Source organism: Tupaia chinensis, unplaced genomic scaffold (genome assembly GCF_000334495.1).
Source record: "Tupaia chinensis unplaced genomic scaffold, TupChi_1.0 Scaffold000126_2, whole genome shotgun sequence".
NCBI classification, from domain to species: domain Eukaryota; kingdom Metazoa; phylum Chordata; class Mammalia; order Scandentia; family Tupaiidae; genus Tupaia; species Tupaia belangeri.
Window position 1 is genome coordinate 722,098 of NW_006159594.1, and position 19,358 is coordinate 741,455.

A 19,358-nucleotide genomic window follows, 5' to 3' on the forward strand; every position below is an offset into this window, starting at 1 on the left:
TTAGGCATGCATGCACATGCGCCCCAGCATGAGTTTTAAGCCTCTGGTTCTGGGTCTCAAATGGTTGACTACGTGGGAGTCCAGCAATGTAACCATTATGCCATCATTTCCCCTTTTAATATATAAGTGTGTGTGTGTGTGTGTGTGTATATATATATATATATATATTGACCAGAGAAGAACAGAGAGAGAGAAGGAACTTGAGAAAGCAAGCTGCCAGGTGCAGGACTTGAACCATGGTCAGCTATGTGGGAGTCCAGTACCCTTAATCACCACACCACCGCCTGGCCCCTTAATATATTCTTAATACCTAATATCATGTGTGACTTTGAACAATGACAACAATAAGTAACATATTTAGCATTAAATATTTATATGAATTATTGTGGTTCGTTCTCTTGAAATTGTGGCACATATATACTATGGAATATTACTTAGCCATAATAAGCAATAAGACCCTAGGGACCAGCAGTTAGTGTAATGGCTATGTCGCTGGACTCCCATGTAGTAAACCGTGATTCAAGTCCTGGACCCAGTGGCTTAAACTCGCACTGGGTGCTTGTGCATGCATGCCTAAGATCCCGAGAGGAGACTGGAGGAGAAGGGACTGTGGCATGGCCATTTCCCCCTAGGGGCTGAATTCTTGCTTTCTGTCTCTCTTTCTGGTGAGCTCACATGCCCTATAGCAAAAACCTCTCAAAAAAATAAAAAGAAAAAAAGAAACAGTAAGACCCTACCATTTGATTCAAAATGGACAAATATAGAAGACTTAATATTGAGCCAAGTGAGCCAGACTTTGAAAGATAAACATTGTATGTCCCCACTTAATATGTACTGAATGCGCTCTATGGCAGAAATTGAAAGGTCCGAAGATAGGATAGTAGAGAGAATAACTATAGATACCAGAGACTGTAAGGGAGGTGAGTGGGGGGTAGAGGATGAATGTAAGATGCAAAGGGAAGAAATAGTTAACAGACTATTTACTAAAAAAGTAAAGTTCTCTGTTGGAAAAGCATATGTATATACATATATATACACACATATATGTGTAGTATACATTATGATACAAACTTTATGTAAAATGTGAAATTAATCTGAAAAAAATCTGAAGACATATAGAACAATAAAATTTCTTTAAAAAATACAAAAGCAGGGAACCAGCAGTTAGCATAATGGCTATGTCGCTGAACTCCCACATAGTCAACCGCGGGTCGCGTCCCGGACCCGGTGGCTTAAAACTCACGCCGGGCGCGTGTGCGTGCGTGCCCAAGATCCCAAGAGGAGAATAGAGGAGAAGGGATTGCGGTGTGACCAACCCCCCTGGGGGGTGATTTCTCACTTTCTGTCTCTATGTCACTCTCTGTCTGGCGAGCGCATGTGCCCTATAGCGAAAAAACCTCACCCAAAAAAAAAAAAAAAAAAAAAAATCAAAGGAAAATAGCTATAACATACAATACCTTTTTAAAGAATACAAGCCAGGGAACCAGCAGTTAGTGTAATGACTATGTCGCTGGACTCCCACGTAGTTGACCGTGGTTCACGTCCCGGACCTGGTGGCTTAAAACTCACGCCGGGTGCATGTGCGTGCGTGCCCAAGATCCCGAGAGGAGAATGGAGGAGAAGGGATTGCGGTGCGACCATCCCCCCTGGGGGGTGATTTCTTGCTTTCTGCCTCTATGTCTCTGTCTGTCTGTCTGGCGAGCGCACGCGCCCTATAGTGAAAACCTCTCAAAAAAAAAAAAAAAGAATACAAGCCAGATTAAGACATTAAAATGCCAAATAACCTGCCCAACGGCATGTAACAGGCAAGCAGCTTACCTATGAACCCAGAATTCAACCTCTGAATCTATGCTTTAAGGGACCAGCAGGTGGTGTGGTGGTTAAGGGCACTGGACTCCTACATGGTCGACTGCAGTTTGAGTCCCGGACCTGGTGGCTTGCTTTCTCATTCTCTCTCTCTCTCTCTCTCTCTCTCTCTCTCTCACACACACACACACACACACACACACACACACACACTTTCTCCCTCGCTGGTATAAAAAAATAAATAAATAAAGTTAAATACAGTAATTCTTAAGGAAAAAAAAAAGAATCTATGCTTTAATTAACCAAGCAGTCTGATAGAGCACCAGTGTCTGCAGGGCTTCCTAGAAATGCAGTCTTCTAGCATCAAGCCAAATCAATTGGATTACAATCTCAGAGAGTTTGGATTGGAAATTCAAATTTTCAATATGTCCTCCAGATGACTCTCATGCACACTGAAGTTTAGGACCACTGCATTTTTAAAAATTATTTTATTTAACTTTATTTATTTTATTTGCTTATTTATTTTAATTTGGAGAGAGAGAGAAAGTGAGAAAGCAAGCCACCAGGTCCAGGACTTGAACTATGGTCGACCATGTGGGAGTCCAGCGCCCTTAACCACCACACCACCTGCCAGCACCAGGACCACTGCATTTTGTTCAACAAATAAAAGAAACGAGTCCTCTGCCGTTTATATGACTTGCCCAGTATCTTATAAATTCTAAGCCCCCTAATCTGTATAAATTCTAGTTCTCTTAATCTTTAAATATTTATAATGATGAGTTTAACACTGTGTTACAAGAAAGGAGAAATCTCAGATTCTCCTGGGTCTTGTCTAGAGGCTAAAGAAAAATGCCTTGGTAAACAAATCTCTCAGCACTAGCATTCTCCCACCCACCCTCATTCGCCATCCCCAGTCTGCCTTTAAGGACCTGCAGGGACAGATCTGAAGTATGACAGCTCCAGGGACATCAGGCATGCCCATTTATCAGTAAGTTCCACAGCCAGCCTCAAGATTTAGCCCTTCTGCTGGGCAAGCCTGACCTGCAGCTGAGGGCATCTGTGCTAAACCTCCCATGTCCCCACACCCACATACTTAAAGCAGAACAGCCTTACAGGTTAAGTCCTTCAACTGCCCCTGCTCTGAGGGGTGGGTTGGAAGTGGGGTGTGCAGGGTCCTCTAAACTGAGGGAGACCCGTGACTGAGCTACAGTTTCCCTGGAAACTAGTTTGAGGCCATTCCCAGAGCAGTGCCCTCCTGTCAAGTGTCACTATAGGTTTAGAGCACCAGATAAGATGCAGGATGCTCAGTTACATTGCAGATATTGCATAGGACATACTAATTCTCCACTAGTATTTGTTGTCTATCCGAAATTCAATTTTAACTCGGTGTCCTGTTTTTCACTTTGGTAATCTGGCAACAAGACTCTTTGTAGGAGCAATCAACCAGTGTTGACTCCACACACATCATACGCATCCGACTGGAAGGAACACCAGCAAGGGAGTGGACTGTCATAGGGAGCCCAGAGACTCTGCGAGCATGCAGGGACAATTCTTCCACTTTTTACAAGTAAAGAATTGAGGGCTGTTGGAGCTCCTGTGAAGGACTTAGGTTTTGGGATGGGGTTTTTTTGGCACTGTTTCCCTCACTCCCAAAAGTATGACCGTCCCGTTTTGCGAGAACCCCAGAAACGTCTTTGCCTGGGCACATGCCAGTAATCGAAAACAGCTAAAACGGCCCCTCTGCAGAGTTTGCCGCGTCCGCCCCTCCTGTCCCGGCCGCCCATCCCGGGAGATCTGAGCGCGACTCCGCGGTTCCGGTAGCCCCGCCTCCTAGCCTTGCGGCGGCCTGGCCACGCCCCCTTTGTTATCCGATACTTTCCTGGGTCAGCTGGTGCTGGCGTCAGGAGGAGGGATGGGCTGGCTCAGCTCGACCCGGCAGGGCTTGTTTACTATGGCTGATGATCTGGAGCAGCAGTGAGTTAATCCTGTCTCTCTTTTTCTTTCTCTTTGTCTCTCTGGGCCATCATCCTGGGACTGTCTGTGGCTGAGGAACAATTTTAGACACCTTCCCGCCTTTCCTTGTTCAGGTCGGCTTCCGGGGAGGGCTGGGGGTTGCATTCGCTTGCTTTGCTTTTGCCCAGAAGAGCCGGCGGCGGGGAGCATGAGAGCAATGGTAGACGCTTGCCTGCGGCTCAGCGATTCTGACTTTCTACGTTAGTCTTTGCTTTTCATCCTTGTTCTTCTCTGGTCTTCTCGGGGTTTGGAGTTGGTAATGTGTGAGATTTAGTGGTAATGTGGGGACTGCTGGGGTAGCACCCAGGCGTACTGGTCTCGACTTGTTCCGGGACAGTAGTCGTGGGTGTGCAAAGAGCCTCCCTTAGCCCAGTGAGAGAGAAGGCTGTCTCTACCGCGCTGGGTTGATGCGGAGGAAAAGGCTTGCAAGTTACTTGAATTCTGTCCCCACCCCAGAGACACATAGCTTTTTGCGATCCTAATTGATAGTGCTTTTAATCATCATAAGGACATCCTTAAGGGAGTGGGTTAAAGTTATTGGATTTTATTACCACTGCCTCAAGATTTGGGATGCCACCTGTAGGTGGTGTGACTAGCAGTTTGCATTCTGATAGGAGCAATGAAAAGTTGCTTGAGAAGAATGACTCAGCTCCCAGCTAAGTCTTGATTTCACCGGACAGGGCCTTTCCTGGAGCTAGTATTCCTACTTTTCAGACCTGCGGAACAGGCAACTTGCAAAACTAATTAACTTTATGACAATATAAATAGCTTCCTGAGTTGGAAGGAGATTTGGGAGAAAGTTGCTTTCTAAGATGAGTTTTCCAGGAGAGAATTTACAAGGCCTAAAATGGCATAGGGATACATAATATTAGAGCTGGAAGAGATGTTGGTAAGTCAACTCTTTTTCATAAATAAAGAGCCTGGTTCCCATAGCAGTTAGAAGATGTGCCCAAGATCACAGCAGCCTGGAAGAGGACTCTCTCACAGCACAGAACCCCTTCTGCCTCACTCCCATCAGGAAGGAGGAGACCACTCCAACCAGGCTAAGTTCACAGCAACTCCACTTCTCTGCTCCTTGCCTCAATTTCCCATCCCAGCCCTTAGCTCCCTGGCAGTGGATATACAGGGCCAGGCACCATTTCCAGTGCTTTACCTGTAATATTTTTGGTGAAGAAGAAGGCAAAACAAAGCTCCCACCCTCTCTCTCCCCAAAGAATATCTACTGAGCATGCTGTTCTACAGGGCAGAATGTCTTTTCTTAGCATTTTGCACAGGGCATTTAGGCTTGCTGGAGAGAGACAGAGAGAGGGAAAATGAGAAATCCTCCCCTAGGGGGTGGGGGTTGGAGGGATGGCCATGCTGCAATCCCTTCCCCTCCATTCTCCTCTTAGGACTTTGGGCATGCATGCACATGCGCCCAGCATGATTTTCAAGCCACTGGTGCGCGGCCATGGAGGGGAGGTCGAGCACCTTTAACCACTGTGTTACCTGCTGGCCCCTTTCTTAAGTCTTTTTCACATGATTCTAAATGTATTAATGATGTGGTCTGGGCCTCTACTAACCCTTCTTTGCCTTCTTTTCTTCATTTTTATGTTAACTTTATAGGATTATGTTTTGCTATCTTATGATTCCGTTTTGTTTTTTAAGAAAAAAATACTTGCACTAGATTCTGTAGGCACTTGAAAATGAAGATAATTCTTTTTTAAAAAAATTGTTTTAGATTACCAGAACATGTGTATGCTCTCTAGAGAAAGGCAGAGAAACAGAGAGAGGGAGAAAGCAACTCCCAATGGGTCTTGGTCATACTGCAATACTTTTTCCTCCGTTTCTCCATTCTGCCAGGATTTGGGGCATGCATGCACATATGCCCGGTATGTTTTTCAAGTTGCCAGGGCTGGGGTTCCAACTATGGTTGGTCATGTGGGATCTGCCTCCCTTAACCACTGCACTACGGGACCAGACCAGTAGTTATTTTCTTTAATGAAAATAATTATGAAATATAAAAAGGCATAAATGTACGATAAAAATTTCATGAGACCAGCAGGTAGTGTACTGGTTATGTTGCTGGACTCCCACATAGTCAATCGTGGTTGACGTCCTGGACCCAACAACCTAAAACTCACACTGGGCAAATGTGCATGCATGCCCAAAATCCTGAGAGGAGAACGAAGGAGAAAGGATTGTGGCATGGCCATCCCCCATGGGGGGTGGGGAGGTGACTTCTTGCTTTCTGCCTCTCTGTCTCTCTGGAGAGTGCAACCTGCTGGAACCCAGGACAGCGTTTCTACCTGCCCCTAGTTAATGCCTCTACCTTGACTATGTTGACCCCTGCTTTGAGCACTTACGGGGCAATGTGTGGTCCAGCAGGTAGATCTGACTTGTCACAACCTTTATGATGTGGAGAGAAAATATAACTCAAGACAAGCAAAAATCCTGTGGTCTTGGTCCCCATGCTTCAAGCCTACAAGGAATTCCAGCAGAGTATTAAAAGGGTCCAGAGTCTCTCTAGAATTACTTCTATGGAAACTGACAACTCTCACCTAACTAAAGCCATTGATGTAGCATTCCTAGCTGCAAGTTCAGTTTTTCTTTCAAACCTCAACTATTTATTGAGAGCTTCTCCTTGCAGAACATTGATAGATAGTTTATGATTTAACTGAGGAAAAAGTGTTTATTGGGCTTTTATTTTGCACTTGGCATTATTTTAGATGCATTAGCTCATTTATTCCTTAAAACAATCTTGTGAGGTAGGTACTGTTATTATCTCCCCTTTAAGATGAAGGCATTTTGACACAATGGTTGCATAATGTTCCCATCACTTCAGTCACACCATTAGTGTCATACTAGGGTTAGAACTCTGGCCTCCTGGCTGTAGATCACACCTGCCTTCAGAAAACAGAGACCAGTGTGACATACTGAAGTTATATACTGTGAGTATCTGCGTATGACCTTGAAAAGCTGAGGTTGGAAGGTGCAGGGAACAAGTACTGAGAAACCAGGATTTGAGATCTGGATTCTGTTGGGTCATTGGAAAAGTCATGACACATTTTAGCATAGAAAAACATGGAAAAAAAATACATGACTTTTCTGACAACCCAGTAGTTCCAGTTCTTTCTCTGGCTTGCTTTTCGACCTCTCTGGGCATCAGTTTGCTCACCTATAAATTGCAAAGGCTTGACCAGATGACATCTAAGGAAACATCTTAATCCAAAGTTCTGTGCTTCAGATAATATATCTAGATGGCTAATGTGTACAAAAGAGTTCCTTCCAGAATGCCCCTGCCCTAACTGTGCCGATTCACAGGCCCTTCCTGTAGCTGTCGGTGTCCATCCTACAAGATAACCCCCTTCACCCAGGCAAATTACAAGAAAAGAGAAATTACTTACGGGATGGAAAAGAAATAGTAAAAACTGTTATTCAGTGAGCATCCAAATACCAGGTACCTCACGCAGTCCCTTCTAGGAAAAGACAGGTAAACCTGTCTTCAAATGCTTAAAGACAGGTTATGTAACAGGACAAATCAATTCCACTCATCAATGATTGTACTATGATTCAAATCTAGGTTGTTTTTTTTTTTCATTCTAAAGTTGGCAGTTCTAACCTCTGCCCTGCAGCGAGTCACTGGGTGTGAAGGAGAAAGCAGGATAAGTTAACATGTTATGGCAGGTGAGGACATAGGCCATATGTTCTCATTTTACAGTCAGGAAGACAAGGTCAGAGGCAACCTGTGTCCTGTCAGTGAACCATAGTGGGTCTTGAACCCCAGCCTCCTGCTCCCTGACTGCCCTCTCTCTATGTTCAGGGCTGAGAGCTCAACTCGACTCAGCTGACACAATACTCCCCACTTTTGGAGACTTAGGAAAGGGCACAGACAAATGCCACTGCCCTGCCAGGAGGATAGAGGGCATGGGAGCCTGTCTCGCCTTAAGGGAACAGTGAGTCCTGGGGATGGCCAAGGATAACTGAAACATTACTTAAACGTTGCTTTTTCCTCCTTTTAATCTCCTTGAACATGAATTATGATAACCAGTAACAAAGAGGAGCTCAAGTAAGATAATGAGTGTGAGAGAGCTTTGTAAACTGTAAAGTACAGTATGCATGGTGTTCTGAATATCTGGTGGAACTAGGACATGTTGTTGTTACTAGCCATTTACAGCAGAGTAGCAGTCTGTTGGGCACCTGGGGAATTGCCGACTGCAGAGCAGGCGTGACTTCCGAGGCTGGGAAACACCCTGAGCCTGATAACATTGTAACTGCCAGCAAGGCTGAGGGCATCGCCTTTCCAATGTTGCCAATGGGTGTTTCTGTGTCTTCTCCCAGGCCTCAAGGCTGGCTGAGTAGCTGGCTACCTGCTTGGCGCCCCACTTCCATGTCTCAGCTGAAGAATGTGGAAGCCAGGATCCTGCAGTGTAAGTAGAAGGGATAGCTTGTCCCACCTCCCTCAGGAGACCTAGAAGGAAGGAGAATCTACCCAGATCTGGGTGCACCGAGTGCGCTGCTGTCTGATTAACAGTGCTTAGGGCGGGAAGAAGGGATGTCAGTCGTTAGAAAGACTGACACAAAGGACACCCCGTTCTCTGATAGAGTCTCCTCACCTTCTCCTTAGCCATATGCTGGTTCCTGCCACATCTTAGAGCTTCACCTCAAACCCCATACCAGTGTGTGTTAACACACAACACACACAGCATGTACATTCTCCCTCGCCTTCCTTCTCCCCAATTCCTCCCTTCTTCCTTCTCACCTGCTCTCTTGTAAACATACAGATGCTTCTTAAACTTACCACCTTCCTACCTGAGATGCAGGTACGTCCTCTAATATCACTATTCCTTGTGTTCTACCCAAGCGTGGCTCACTACCTATCTGGTGGTTTGGGTTTTGCACAGACCAGTTCTCATGAGCAGTGTTTTGTTTTGTTTTGATTTGATTTGCCACAGTGCACATGCGCTCACCAGAGAGAGAATGAAAGTGAGGAAGCATCCCCTGTGGGGAATGGTCGTGCTACAATCCCTTCTCCTCCATCTCTCCCTCTTCGGGATTTGGAGTGCACACATGCATGCAGGTCTAGTGTGTTTCTTTCTTTTCTTTTTTTTTAGAATTGTTTTATTTAATTTAATTAATTTATTTATTTTAATTTGACCAGAGAGAGAAAGTGAGAAAGCAAGCAAGCAAGCAGCCAGGTCCGGTGCTTGAATGCAGTCAGCTGCTGCAGTCGGCCATGTGGGAGTCCAGCACCCTTAACCATCACACCACCTGCCAGCCCCTCCAGCGTGTTTCTTCAGCCACTGGGTCTAGGACTCGAACCATACAATTAGCCATGTGAGATACAACTGCCCTAACCACCGCACCATAGGTGGCCCAGTGGGCAGTGTTATGTTGGGGCAGGGCATCCCATGAGTAGCAGCAGCTGCTGGTTCAAACAAGGCTCTTGGACCATGTCTCCCATATTTCTCAGCCACCTGCCCAGCCATGGCTGCCCTGTCTCTTCTGGGCCTGAGTAAGTGAAGTCTGAGAACACTTCAGCTTTCAAGCCTCTGTCCAGGATCTAGGCTCCATCGCCCAGATGACTGTGACTGCTCTCCGGCCAGCAGAATAAGCACCACGTCCACTTCCATCTCTTAAGAGAAATAAGTCCGAGGCTCAGTTCACACCCATTGGCCCTGCTATCTGGCTGGACCACAGTTCTGTCCATCTGTCAAGCTCCAAGCACTGTGAGGTTCAGGAGTGATGGATAAAAGAGCTCTGTTGGGTCTGCAGTGCCATGACCATGCTGGGCCCATGGGGAGCCTGAGGAATCAGATGCCCCTTTTGTTACCTATAGACTAAATTGTGCTTTGAGTTGAATTCTTTAGGGTGTGTAATATTACAGAAAAAAAAAATTCTGATACTTATTAAAATAGCCAGGAAAACTATTGAAGACTTGCTAACAAAGGAGAGGGATCAGGCTCAGTTCCAAATACAAGGACAAGTGGGGATTTATAAACAGAGCAGGGTGAGAGGGTCAATGGATGGGACTTTACTAAGAGGAGACTCAAGATAAGAGGAGTACTAGCTAACTAACTTAACAGGACTCTTTCTTTTCCTTTCTTTTTTTTGGGAGAGGTTTTTGTTATAGGGTGTGTGCGCTCGCCAGAAAGACAGACAGAGAGAGAAAAAGACAGAAAGTGAGGAATGAGCCCTTAGGGGGGATGGCCATGCCACAATTCCTTTGCCTCCATTCTCCTCTTGGGATCTTAGGCATGCACACCCACGCGCCTAGCATGAATTTAAGCCACCAGGTCCAGGACCCAAACTGAAGTCAACTGCGTGGGAGTCCAGCAATGTAACCATTTTGTCATCTGTTGGTCCCATTAACAGGACTCTTTCTGAAGGAAAATCAAGAACTTACACATCAAAGATAGGGATGAAGAACTTGATCAGAATATTAACAAAGGAGAAAGGGACTTCTACTAGCCTGACTTGGCAGGATTCCTTGCTAAGACTGAACTGGGCGGATTAAAGTCAGGACAAGGGCCAACGTTGAGGCCTAGTTGAGCAGAGGACTCAGAGAGGCTTGTCTGAAGTTTGGTAAAGTTTACCAATGGTCAGATGGGGTAGAAGGAAAGAACTGAGGGAGGTTGGGGAAGGGTTTGGGAATGGAGAGACAGATGCAAAGGGTGGCCCTTCAGGCAAAATGATGGTGCTGTCAAGAGTGCTGTTGATTTATCCCAAGATCTTCCCTTCCCAGGTCTCCAAAACAAGTTCCTGGCCCGATATGTGTCCCTCCCAAACCAGAACAAGATCTGGACGGTGACTGTGAGCCCTGAGCAAAAGGACCGCACCCCTCTGGTGATGGTGCATGGCTTTGGGGGCGGCGTGGGCCTCTGGATCCTCAACATGGATTCGCTGAGTGCCCGCCGCACACTCCACACCTTCGACCTGCTTGGCTTTGGGAGAAGCTCAAGACCAGCATTCCCAAGGGACCCAGAAGGGGCTGAAGATGAATTTGTGACCTCAATAGAGACTTGGCGGGAGACCATGGGGATCCCCAGCATGATCCTCCTGGGGCACAGTTTGGGAGGATTCCTGGCCACTTCTTATTCTATTAAGTACCCTGAGAGGTAATGAAAAGTCACCTTTCCCTCATGACCTAACTCCTTGCCTTGCTGGGAAATTTCCAGTATTCATTTCTAATAGTTCCCTCCTTCCCAGGCAATTTAAGGACTTTGGTACCTCCCAACAAATACAGTGTTTATTCTTTTTCCTCCTTTAATGTAGAGTTAAGCATCTTATCCTGGTGGACCCATGGGGCTTTCCGCTCCGACCAACTGACCCCAGTGAGATCCGTGCACCTCCAACCTGGGTCAAGGCCGTGGCATCTGTCCTAGGGCGCTCCAATCCACTGGCTGTTCTTCGAGTAGCTGGGCCCTGGGGTAAGTGGCCTGTAGATGAAGAAATGATCTCCTTAAACCAAGGTTGTCCCATTCTGAAAGCTCCACTGCATCTGGACTTTCACCATTCCAGCTCATTCATAAAAAGTGGGAAAGGGCCTCTCATTGTGATTTAAAGCTTTTAATTTGGACCAGATCTCTTTGTTTGAGACTTTAGAAGATTGTGGGTTTTTTACATGGAAAAAGCTTTCTTATGTGAAGAAGAGTTGGAGCAGAACAGCTTCTCCATGCCTTGGCTAGACACACAGAAAGAGGAAGGGCTGTGAGATGGCACTTCCTTCCCCACATAGGAGTTTTAGGACATACTGGGAATTTTGGTGCAGCACCTAGCACTGAATTCCTTCCTCATGGCTCCCCCAGCACCTGTAGCAGGGAGAGGTCAGAACAGAGCCCACAGTGGCAGAAAAGAGTGGCAGGAAAGCCCTCTGAACCATAGCCTGCTCCAGACAAGTGCCACATCTTCCTCTGCTCTGTGTCATCTAGCACTTAGTAGCTGTCAGCAAATTCTGGGGGAGAAAGAGAGGAAAGGGCAGGGGCTGCAGGGGCAGCCATAGTGAATGGGATCAGAGGGTCTGGCCTTCTGACCTCACACTGTCAGCACCTTCCTTTCTCAGGAGCTTTTTACTTTGATAAAGGGCTCCTGTTCTAGGAAAGGTTGGTGACCCTCCCTTGTACTAATGGCCTATGAGTATAGAGTAATGGTTAGTAGTCAGTAATGCTGAGTTCATCACTGTTGCTAAATAAGAGCTGTCTCTCTAGGCCCTTGAAGAAAAATAGGATGGTTCTGAATAAAGGGAATTAATGAGCAGTTGAGTAGAAGGTAGGAGTTTAGGAGTTCCAGAGAAAAGGCAGGCTAGCAAGAGACACAGGTGCCCACAGTCAGTGGGCAGAGGGCTGAGCTTCTCAGGGTTCCCGGTACTGTGGACTCCAACAAACTGTCCAGTTCTTTTCCAGGAAGAAGCCCTGTTCTATCCACTCTCACCTTTTCTCAACTTGTATCTAGCCAGTTCATGCACATGCATCAGAGCTATTCTGGCTGGGGTGGTTGGATGGCAGTCCTGGAGAACCATGCCAGGAGGGTGGTCCTGGGCCCTTGGATAGCCTAGCTGCACCCTCCCTACCACAACATCTCTCACCTCCCTCTCACCCCCCTCTTCCCACAAACCGAGAGTTGACCAGAAAAGAGAGAGATGAGAAACAGACTGTTAGGCCCAGCTTTTACAGTCTGTTTGTGAATGTTCGCATGTGTACCATGAAGAAAGGTGAAAGGAATAAAATGTTCTAAAACCGTACCGAGTCCAACACACCGCGTTGTTAGGTTCACCTCTCCACATATTCTGTTACAGGCCTGAACATGACAGGGCTCTTGGGAGGTGGTCTGGTTTTATCCACTACCTTTAGATGATTCAAAGACCATGAAAAAGGTCTCAGGGAGAAAGAAATATAACCCAGACTGTAAACGAAAATAACCTCCACCTAAAACTGTTGTGGGGCTTGTGATCCTTGCAAGAAAGGATTCTGGGGCTTCCTTGGAACTTCTTGGGACTTCCTTGGTTTGTCAGAAATGTTAGACTGTTTATAAATTATCAGGTACTCAACTAATGCTGTCATTCGAAATCATCCGGACCACCCCAATAGACACCAGTACTCTCCGCCATTGTAATGTTAAATGTGTAAAACAATCAGACCCTTAGGAAAAATAAGATTTGCTTAAAGTTGTTAAAACAGGCAGGAGTCTTGTCTGCCCTACCCAAACTGGTGACTGTTTTTCTATCCCCTTCCAGGGCCTGGCCTGGTACAGCGATTCCGGCCAGATTTCAAGCGCAAGTTTGCAGACTTCTTTGAAGATGATACTATATCGGAGTATATCTACCACTGTAACGCGCAGAATCCCAGGTGAGGTGGCTCCTGGGCCAGCTGGGGCTGGCTAGTCTGGAGGCAAAATCCAGTGCTGGAGTCCTATGCTTTCTTTCTTCTTCTACAAAACTCTGAATCCATTAAGAAAACACAGACACTAGCAGATTTAATCATTTCCTGAGTTCCCCCAGGGAACTACATGCAAAGGCATGTAGAAGATAATAGATTAATTAAACATGCTGCCCGCCTCTGGAGGAAAGCCCTTCTTCCCTAACAGCAGGCAGTTGGCCCGATGGGCAGGAGTCTAGAAAACATTTTAAAAGCTTTTTTTCTACCTGAAGAAGTGATAAACATGCTGTTTTTTAAGGAAAAAAAAAAAAAACAGAAAAAAGGAAAGGAATTGAGGAGGGAAGGAAGAAAGGAAGGAAGTCCTCTCTTGTCTCTAACCTGCCAACTTTCCTTATATTTCCCCTCTAAGATATCATATGGCATTGCTTCAGAGAACCTTCTTGCACATATTTCTTTGCACACACATGACTATATCTATAGAATACATTTCTACAAATAGAATTGCTCAGTGAAAGAATATGCACTTTTAAATTTAATTAGGTACACTTTATAATCACTTTTTTTTTGGAATAGAAATTCCTTCTCATTTTCTGGAGATTTGGAACCTTGAGAAACTCCTGTCTACAGCTACTCACTCATTCAGTAGGCCCCACCAGCTTGCCAGCCTGCAGTCTTGGCAACTCTGACAGACAGGGCAGTCGGTATGGTAATCTTCCCCTACAGCAGCTCCCTGACAGTAGCTGATACTGTGAGGCTGCGTTGGTGGCACCATCTTTGTGGAGGCCTCACCCTGAGCTGCTGGGAGGCATCGCAGGGGAGCCAAGGTCCCTGCCCCACCTCTCTCCAGGCCTGCCCGTGGCACCTGTTGTAAACCCAAAGCCATGAAGAAAGTAGAGATGTGCATTCCATCTGCACTGTCTGAGCATGAGCCTCAAACTCAGCTTTTGGGCAGTGTGGGAGCTGTCTGTCCAACATTCTGTTAGGTCATTGGAAAGCCATGACGTATTTCCCTGTTTGTCTATGCAAAAATGTGTCATGACTTTCCCAAGGAACCAATACATGAGCTCAGCTTTAAAGGGCCCCAGTTAAGCAGTAGTATAAAAATGCCCAGCTCAATACTCAAATCAGGTATCCCTGGCTTCCTGCACATGGCTCCTCTCTCAGCCTTCATGGGCTCAGTACCAGTCTCATACCCACCTGAGATCCCACGGGCCCAACCCTAACCATTGCCTTATTCCAGACCTAGTCCTGTTTTCCCAGTCTCAGCCACAGAGTATATAACTTCATAACCCATTTGTGTCCCGAAGGAAGAAAAGACGATATCACTGATAACCAACTTCCTAACCCACAAACACTGGCACTAAATTTATAACCATCCGAGCTTTTTGAGTCGTAACTCTACGAGTTCATGGTAACTATTTTAAATTTTTTTAAGTTTACTTTTGTCTTCCATGATAGAAAGAGGCAAAGAGAAATGTAGACGAGAACTCCCAAGAGGTTCTTCACACCATGATCCACCCTCAACCTCAGCCAGCCCAAATCATGGGCACATGTGCATGCCGAGTGTGCACAAGGAGCTCTTAGGACACAAACCAGGGGCTTTCCCATGTGGGTCCAGTTGCATTACCAGTGCACCATATTTTTTTTTAAGTTTATTAATTTTCTCTTCTTTGAGAGAAAGAGAGAGAGGTATCCCAACAGGGTTTTCACACTATAATATACCTCCAGTCTCAGTCAGCGCAGAACACAGGCCTATATGCATACACTCAAAAAAGGTCTCAGGACATGAACCCAGGACCTTTCCCATGTGGGTTCAGTTGCATTATCACTTCACCATCACCTGGCCCTGGTAACTCTTATCATTCTCTTGGAAAACATGAAATTTGGCCAAGGGGAAAATGTTTGGGAGATGCCTACTTCACCTAAATGTCAGGGCTCCTAATCATGACCTGAAGTGGGCATAATTCTCTCCAATTTGTACATGAGGAAATTAAGATATCTGAGGCCTTAGTTCTTCTTTTTTTCTTTTTAAGAATTATTTATTTGGGGGCTGACAGGTGGCGTGGTGGTTAAGGGTGCTGGATTCCCACATGGCCAATCGTGGTTCGAGTCCTAGACCTGGCAGCATGCTTTCTCTCTCTCTCTCCCCCCTCCCCCGCCCTGGTCAAATTTAAATAAATAAATAAAGTTAAATTTAAAAATATTTTAAGAATTATTTATTTAATTTTATTTAAACTTGCTATAGGTCACATGTGCTCACCAGAGAAAGAGAGAAAGAGAGAGAGAGAGAGAGAGAGAGGGAAAGTGAAAAAGCAAACCACCATAGTCAGCCATGTGAGAGTACAGTGCCCTAACCACCATGCCACCTGCTGCCCCCGCCTCAGTTCTTAAGGAAATAACCAGGCAGTAAAGTAGATTAAGGTGGCATTCACCATTTCTCCCTAAGCAAAAACTGCTGCTCCCCAGTCCTCATAAGACTGATTCTCATTTCCAGAATCTCCCAGAGTGCCCTTTTACTATGATAGTACTTGCCCTAAAGAGTGCACCTCACCTGAACTCCTCAGCAGATTAAGTCCCTATCTATGTTTCATAACCTCTACCATCCTTACATAATTCTTGGAGAATTTTACATTAAATAATTAACCACATGATTAGTTATTTAATGCCTGCCTTCCTAAAGTGTGAGCTATGGTGTGGTCTCTACAAGGGCAGGCATCTTATCTCATTCATAGGTCCCCTCTCCCTGCCCAGGACATGGCACGTAAATATTTATAGAATAAATAATAACTCACTCCATTTTTGGACAGTTCTCAGTGCCATGAGGTTCTTTACAAGTGTGTCCCTCCTATCACAGAGCCCCGGAGATGTAGTCATTTCTTTTTCTCACTAATATCTAATCTCTAATGAGCCCAATGCTGGTTTTAAGAGGAATACAAAGATACTGTTTCTGAAGAGACCACAAAGTTGACATTCTCTGCTGCAGGGTTTATTCTACCCGTTGCCTTACCGTGTTTTTGCCTCTGTCAGTGGTGAGACAGCATTCAAGGCCATGATGGAGTCCTTTGGCTGGGCCCGGCGCCCCATGTTGGAGCGAATTCATCTGATTCGAAAAGATGTGCCCATCACCATGATCTATGGGGCCAACACCTGGATAGATACCAGCACAGGAAAAAAGGTGAAGATGCAGCGGCCAGATTCCTATGTCCGCGACCTGGTACGTTGGGCCACCCAAGGAGAGGGAGTCAAGGTGGAGGTGTTGTAAATTGAATCCAAGCACATGTTGGTTGACTGTCAGCCAGCTCTTAGTCTTGAGGTTGAAAAGGATGATCAAAGAGTTCAGGGGAAAAGAGGATCAGACAGACTGGTAGAGCAGTGGATTTGAATGGTTGGGCTTTCTTAGTAATATAATTAGGAGCATCCCACTTCTGTGTAGCCCACTCAGCCACACATAAGAGGCAGGTTCTTGGTGAGTATCCAGGCACATGCTGCCACTCCAGCCCCCAGAATTCCTATCCAAAACCAGAGCCATGAGCAAGAGAGTGAATTGGAGAGGCTGCCATGAAGACTTCTACCTCCCTTTTTTCTTTTTTTTCTAGAGGTTTTCGCTATAGGGCGCGTGCGCTCGCCAGACAGAGAGACATAGAGACAGAAAGCGAGAAATCACCCCCCAGGGAGGATGGTCACGCCGCAATCCCTTCTCCTCCTTTCTCCTCTCAAGATCCTGGGCACGCACGCACACACGCCCAGTGTGAGTTCTAAGCCACCGGGTCCGGGACGCGAACTACGGTCGACTGCGTGGGAATCCAGCGACATAGCCATTACGCTAACTGCTGGTTCCCTACCTCCCTTTTTTCTTACATGCCCCACCCCTGTTTGCCAATCAGCATGCCTATTTAGGCTGGGTGCCACCCATGGGCCCTGGCTTCCTGAGCCTTTGGATGAAATGAGCGGACCAGTGGTGGGACCAACATGGAAGGGAAGATGCGATCTTTAGAAGTAGAATGGGATATTGGGTCACATTGGCTCCCAAAGGAAAGTATCAAGATCCGGGCAAAAGGAAGAGCATTGTTTTTGGTAAGAACTTGTAGGTGACAGGCAAGCAAGTCTGAGGGGAAAAGAAATGGTGCAACAGCTTTCTGGCACTGGGAATAAAGGGCCTCTTGACTCTGCTGGGTTCTCTCTCCGCAGGAGATTGAGGGTGCATCGCACCATGTCTATGCTGACCAACCACACGTCTTCAATGCTGTGGTGGAAGAGATCTGCGATTCAGTTGACTGAGCTGTTTTCGCTAGAGGAAGAGGAGAAAGCCAGAGAGTCGCTCTCGCCTCCCTGTCTGCTTACTATCCCCTCTGTCCTTTCCTCACCAACTAACACATGCCAGGACAGGACCACAGTGAGAAAAGAGTATTCCTGATGCCACACTAAAGACTGGAGGTAGAAGCCACAGAGGCCTTGAGCTCCTGAGCTGGGGAAGAACATAAAGGGTTGTGCAATGCCACCCTATTCTCTCCATGCCAAGTGTTACCCTGTGGTAGTTATGAATGGATTGCACTGAGCTACGTTCCCTCCCTGTACAGCCTTTCTTTCCTCTGGGCAATGGAGAACTCTCAGCAGCCTTTCCTAGCTCTTTTTTTTTTTTTGGGGGGGGGCGTAGGTTTCATGCAAGAGCATCTTCTCCCTCACCCTCACCTTATGCCATTCCCATCTAGAGTCTGGTTGGGGCCAGTTCCCACTTAGCTCCCAAGAGCAGGTCCTGGAGCTCCCTTCACATACCGAGTCCCTTCCATGACCTGAGATGTCATAGCCAAAGCCCTCATTAACAGAGGAGGAAACAGTCCAGGGCGGGATACCCCTAGCCTTTGGTGTCACAGATCTGGATAATATGACTCTGGCAAGGCTAAGGCTAGAACCCATGTCTACTAACATTCAGTGCTTATTGCACACACGATTTGCTAAGCTTTGAGGCAGACACCATTGCCATGGGGCTAGACCCGGTCACTGGCTAAGGATAAGTCCTTAACTGTCCCATAGCCTGGCCCCATGCCTCGGCGCTGTCATCCTTCCCATGTCTCAGCCCTAGCCGTGTAAGCTAGGCACACTCAAGTGCTTCCTCCCTTGTCTCTTCTTCCTCCCTACTGGAGGCCTCTGAGCCTCCATCTGTGCCTTGGGCCCCAGGCCCCACACGTAGTATAGAGCAAAGGTGGCTGCTGGCGGAGAGATGGGGAAAAGGCCCTTCAACCCTAGGGCCGTGTCTAGATTCTCCATGCCCACTAGTATCTGCAGTGTTACCTGCCCCGAGAGCTGAGGCCCACCATGAGCCCCTGCCCATGGAGCAGTGGGGTACCTCAAGCCAGCAGGTCCTGTTCTTATCAGCCACAGGATGGTTCTCACTGCCTGATCCTCTACCCCTGCCATCTGTCCCCATAGTCTCCAGCTCATTCTGCCCTTGACGTACCTGTCAGCTCATCCCAGGTGCTGCTCTGAGGCTCTGGGTAGTAGGCTGGGCCTGGTCCCAGAACCAGGGCAGCTCCTGCCTGCTCCTTCTCTTTTGTAAAGCCAACCCTTTCACCAGAATAGTATTAACTCCTGGTGCTTTGTACTACTGGTCCAGCTGCCTTGGACTTCTTTTCTATATTAATAAAGAAATGAGTAAAAATTGCCGGTGGTGACTATGTTTAATATCATTCTGACGGTGGTGCTGAATTCACAACAGCCCATGTGATGCCAGAGTAAGAGAAGGGAGCCCTGGGACCAGCAGGTGGCATGGTGGCTAAGGTGCTGGACACTCCCACATGGCTGACCATGGTTTGAATGCCGGGCCTGGTGACTTGCTTTCTCACTTTCTCTCTCTCTGGTCAAATTAAAATAAATGAATGAATAAATAAAATTAAATAAGTAAATCTTTAAAAAGAGAGAGAGAGCGAGAAGGGAGCCCTGAAAAGTAACTGCTCACGTGGAACCTCCTTTCCCACACTTGTCCCCAAGACCCAACCTGGAGTCCAGTTCAGCACCGGCCATCTCAGCCAGCCTACTCCTGTGGGGTGAGAGACAGGATCCAGAGTTCAGTGTGAGAAATGCAGGCCTTGAAGGTGGGGTGTCATGAAGGATTGAGAAAAGAGACAAGGAAAAGGTTAAAACGGGGCTAAAGCTCTCTTAGAGCAGAAGCAAAACTGAACCAGAACAGAA

The 19,358-nt window shown here is 46.6% G+C and overlaps 1 protein-coding gene across 3 annotated transcripts; it reads left to right on the forward strand.

The window, feature by feature from the left end:
* Nucleotides 1-3,683: 3,683 nt before the first annotated feature.
* On the forward strand, nucleotides 3,684-18,830 carry ABHD4 (abhydrolase domain containing 4, N-acyl phospholipase B). 3 transcript variants are annotated; one of them, XR_333982.3, is made up of 8 exons: nucleotides 3,684-3,780; nucleotides 8,140-8,228; nucleotides 10,544-10,916; nucleotides 11,074-11,228; nucleotides 13,031-13,142; nucleotides 16,200-16,386; nucleotides 17,361-18,629; nucleotides 18,695-18,830. XR_333982.3 is itself a non-coding variant. In XM_006144479.3 (7 exons), exons 1-7 carry the CDS (start codon nucleotides 3,719-3,721, stop codon nucleotides 17,448-17,450), a joined length of 1,068 nt encoding a protein of 355 aa, XP_006144541.1. In that variant the 5' UTR covers nucleotides 3,684-3,718; the 3' UTR covers nucleotides 17,451-18,828. The 3 variants fall into 3 exon arrangements, 2 of the variants coding, with proteins under 2 accessions (XP_006144541.1, XP_006144542.1); XM_006144479.3 differs by having other exon boundaries at nucleotides 17,361-18,828; XM_006144480.3 differs by having other exon boundaries at nucleotides 3,762-3,893; nucleotides 17,361-18,828.
* Nucleotides 18,831-19,358: the final 528 nt, after the last annotated feature.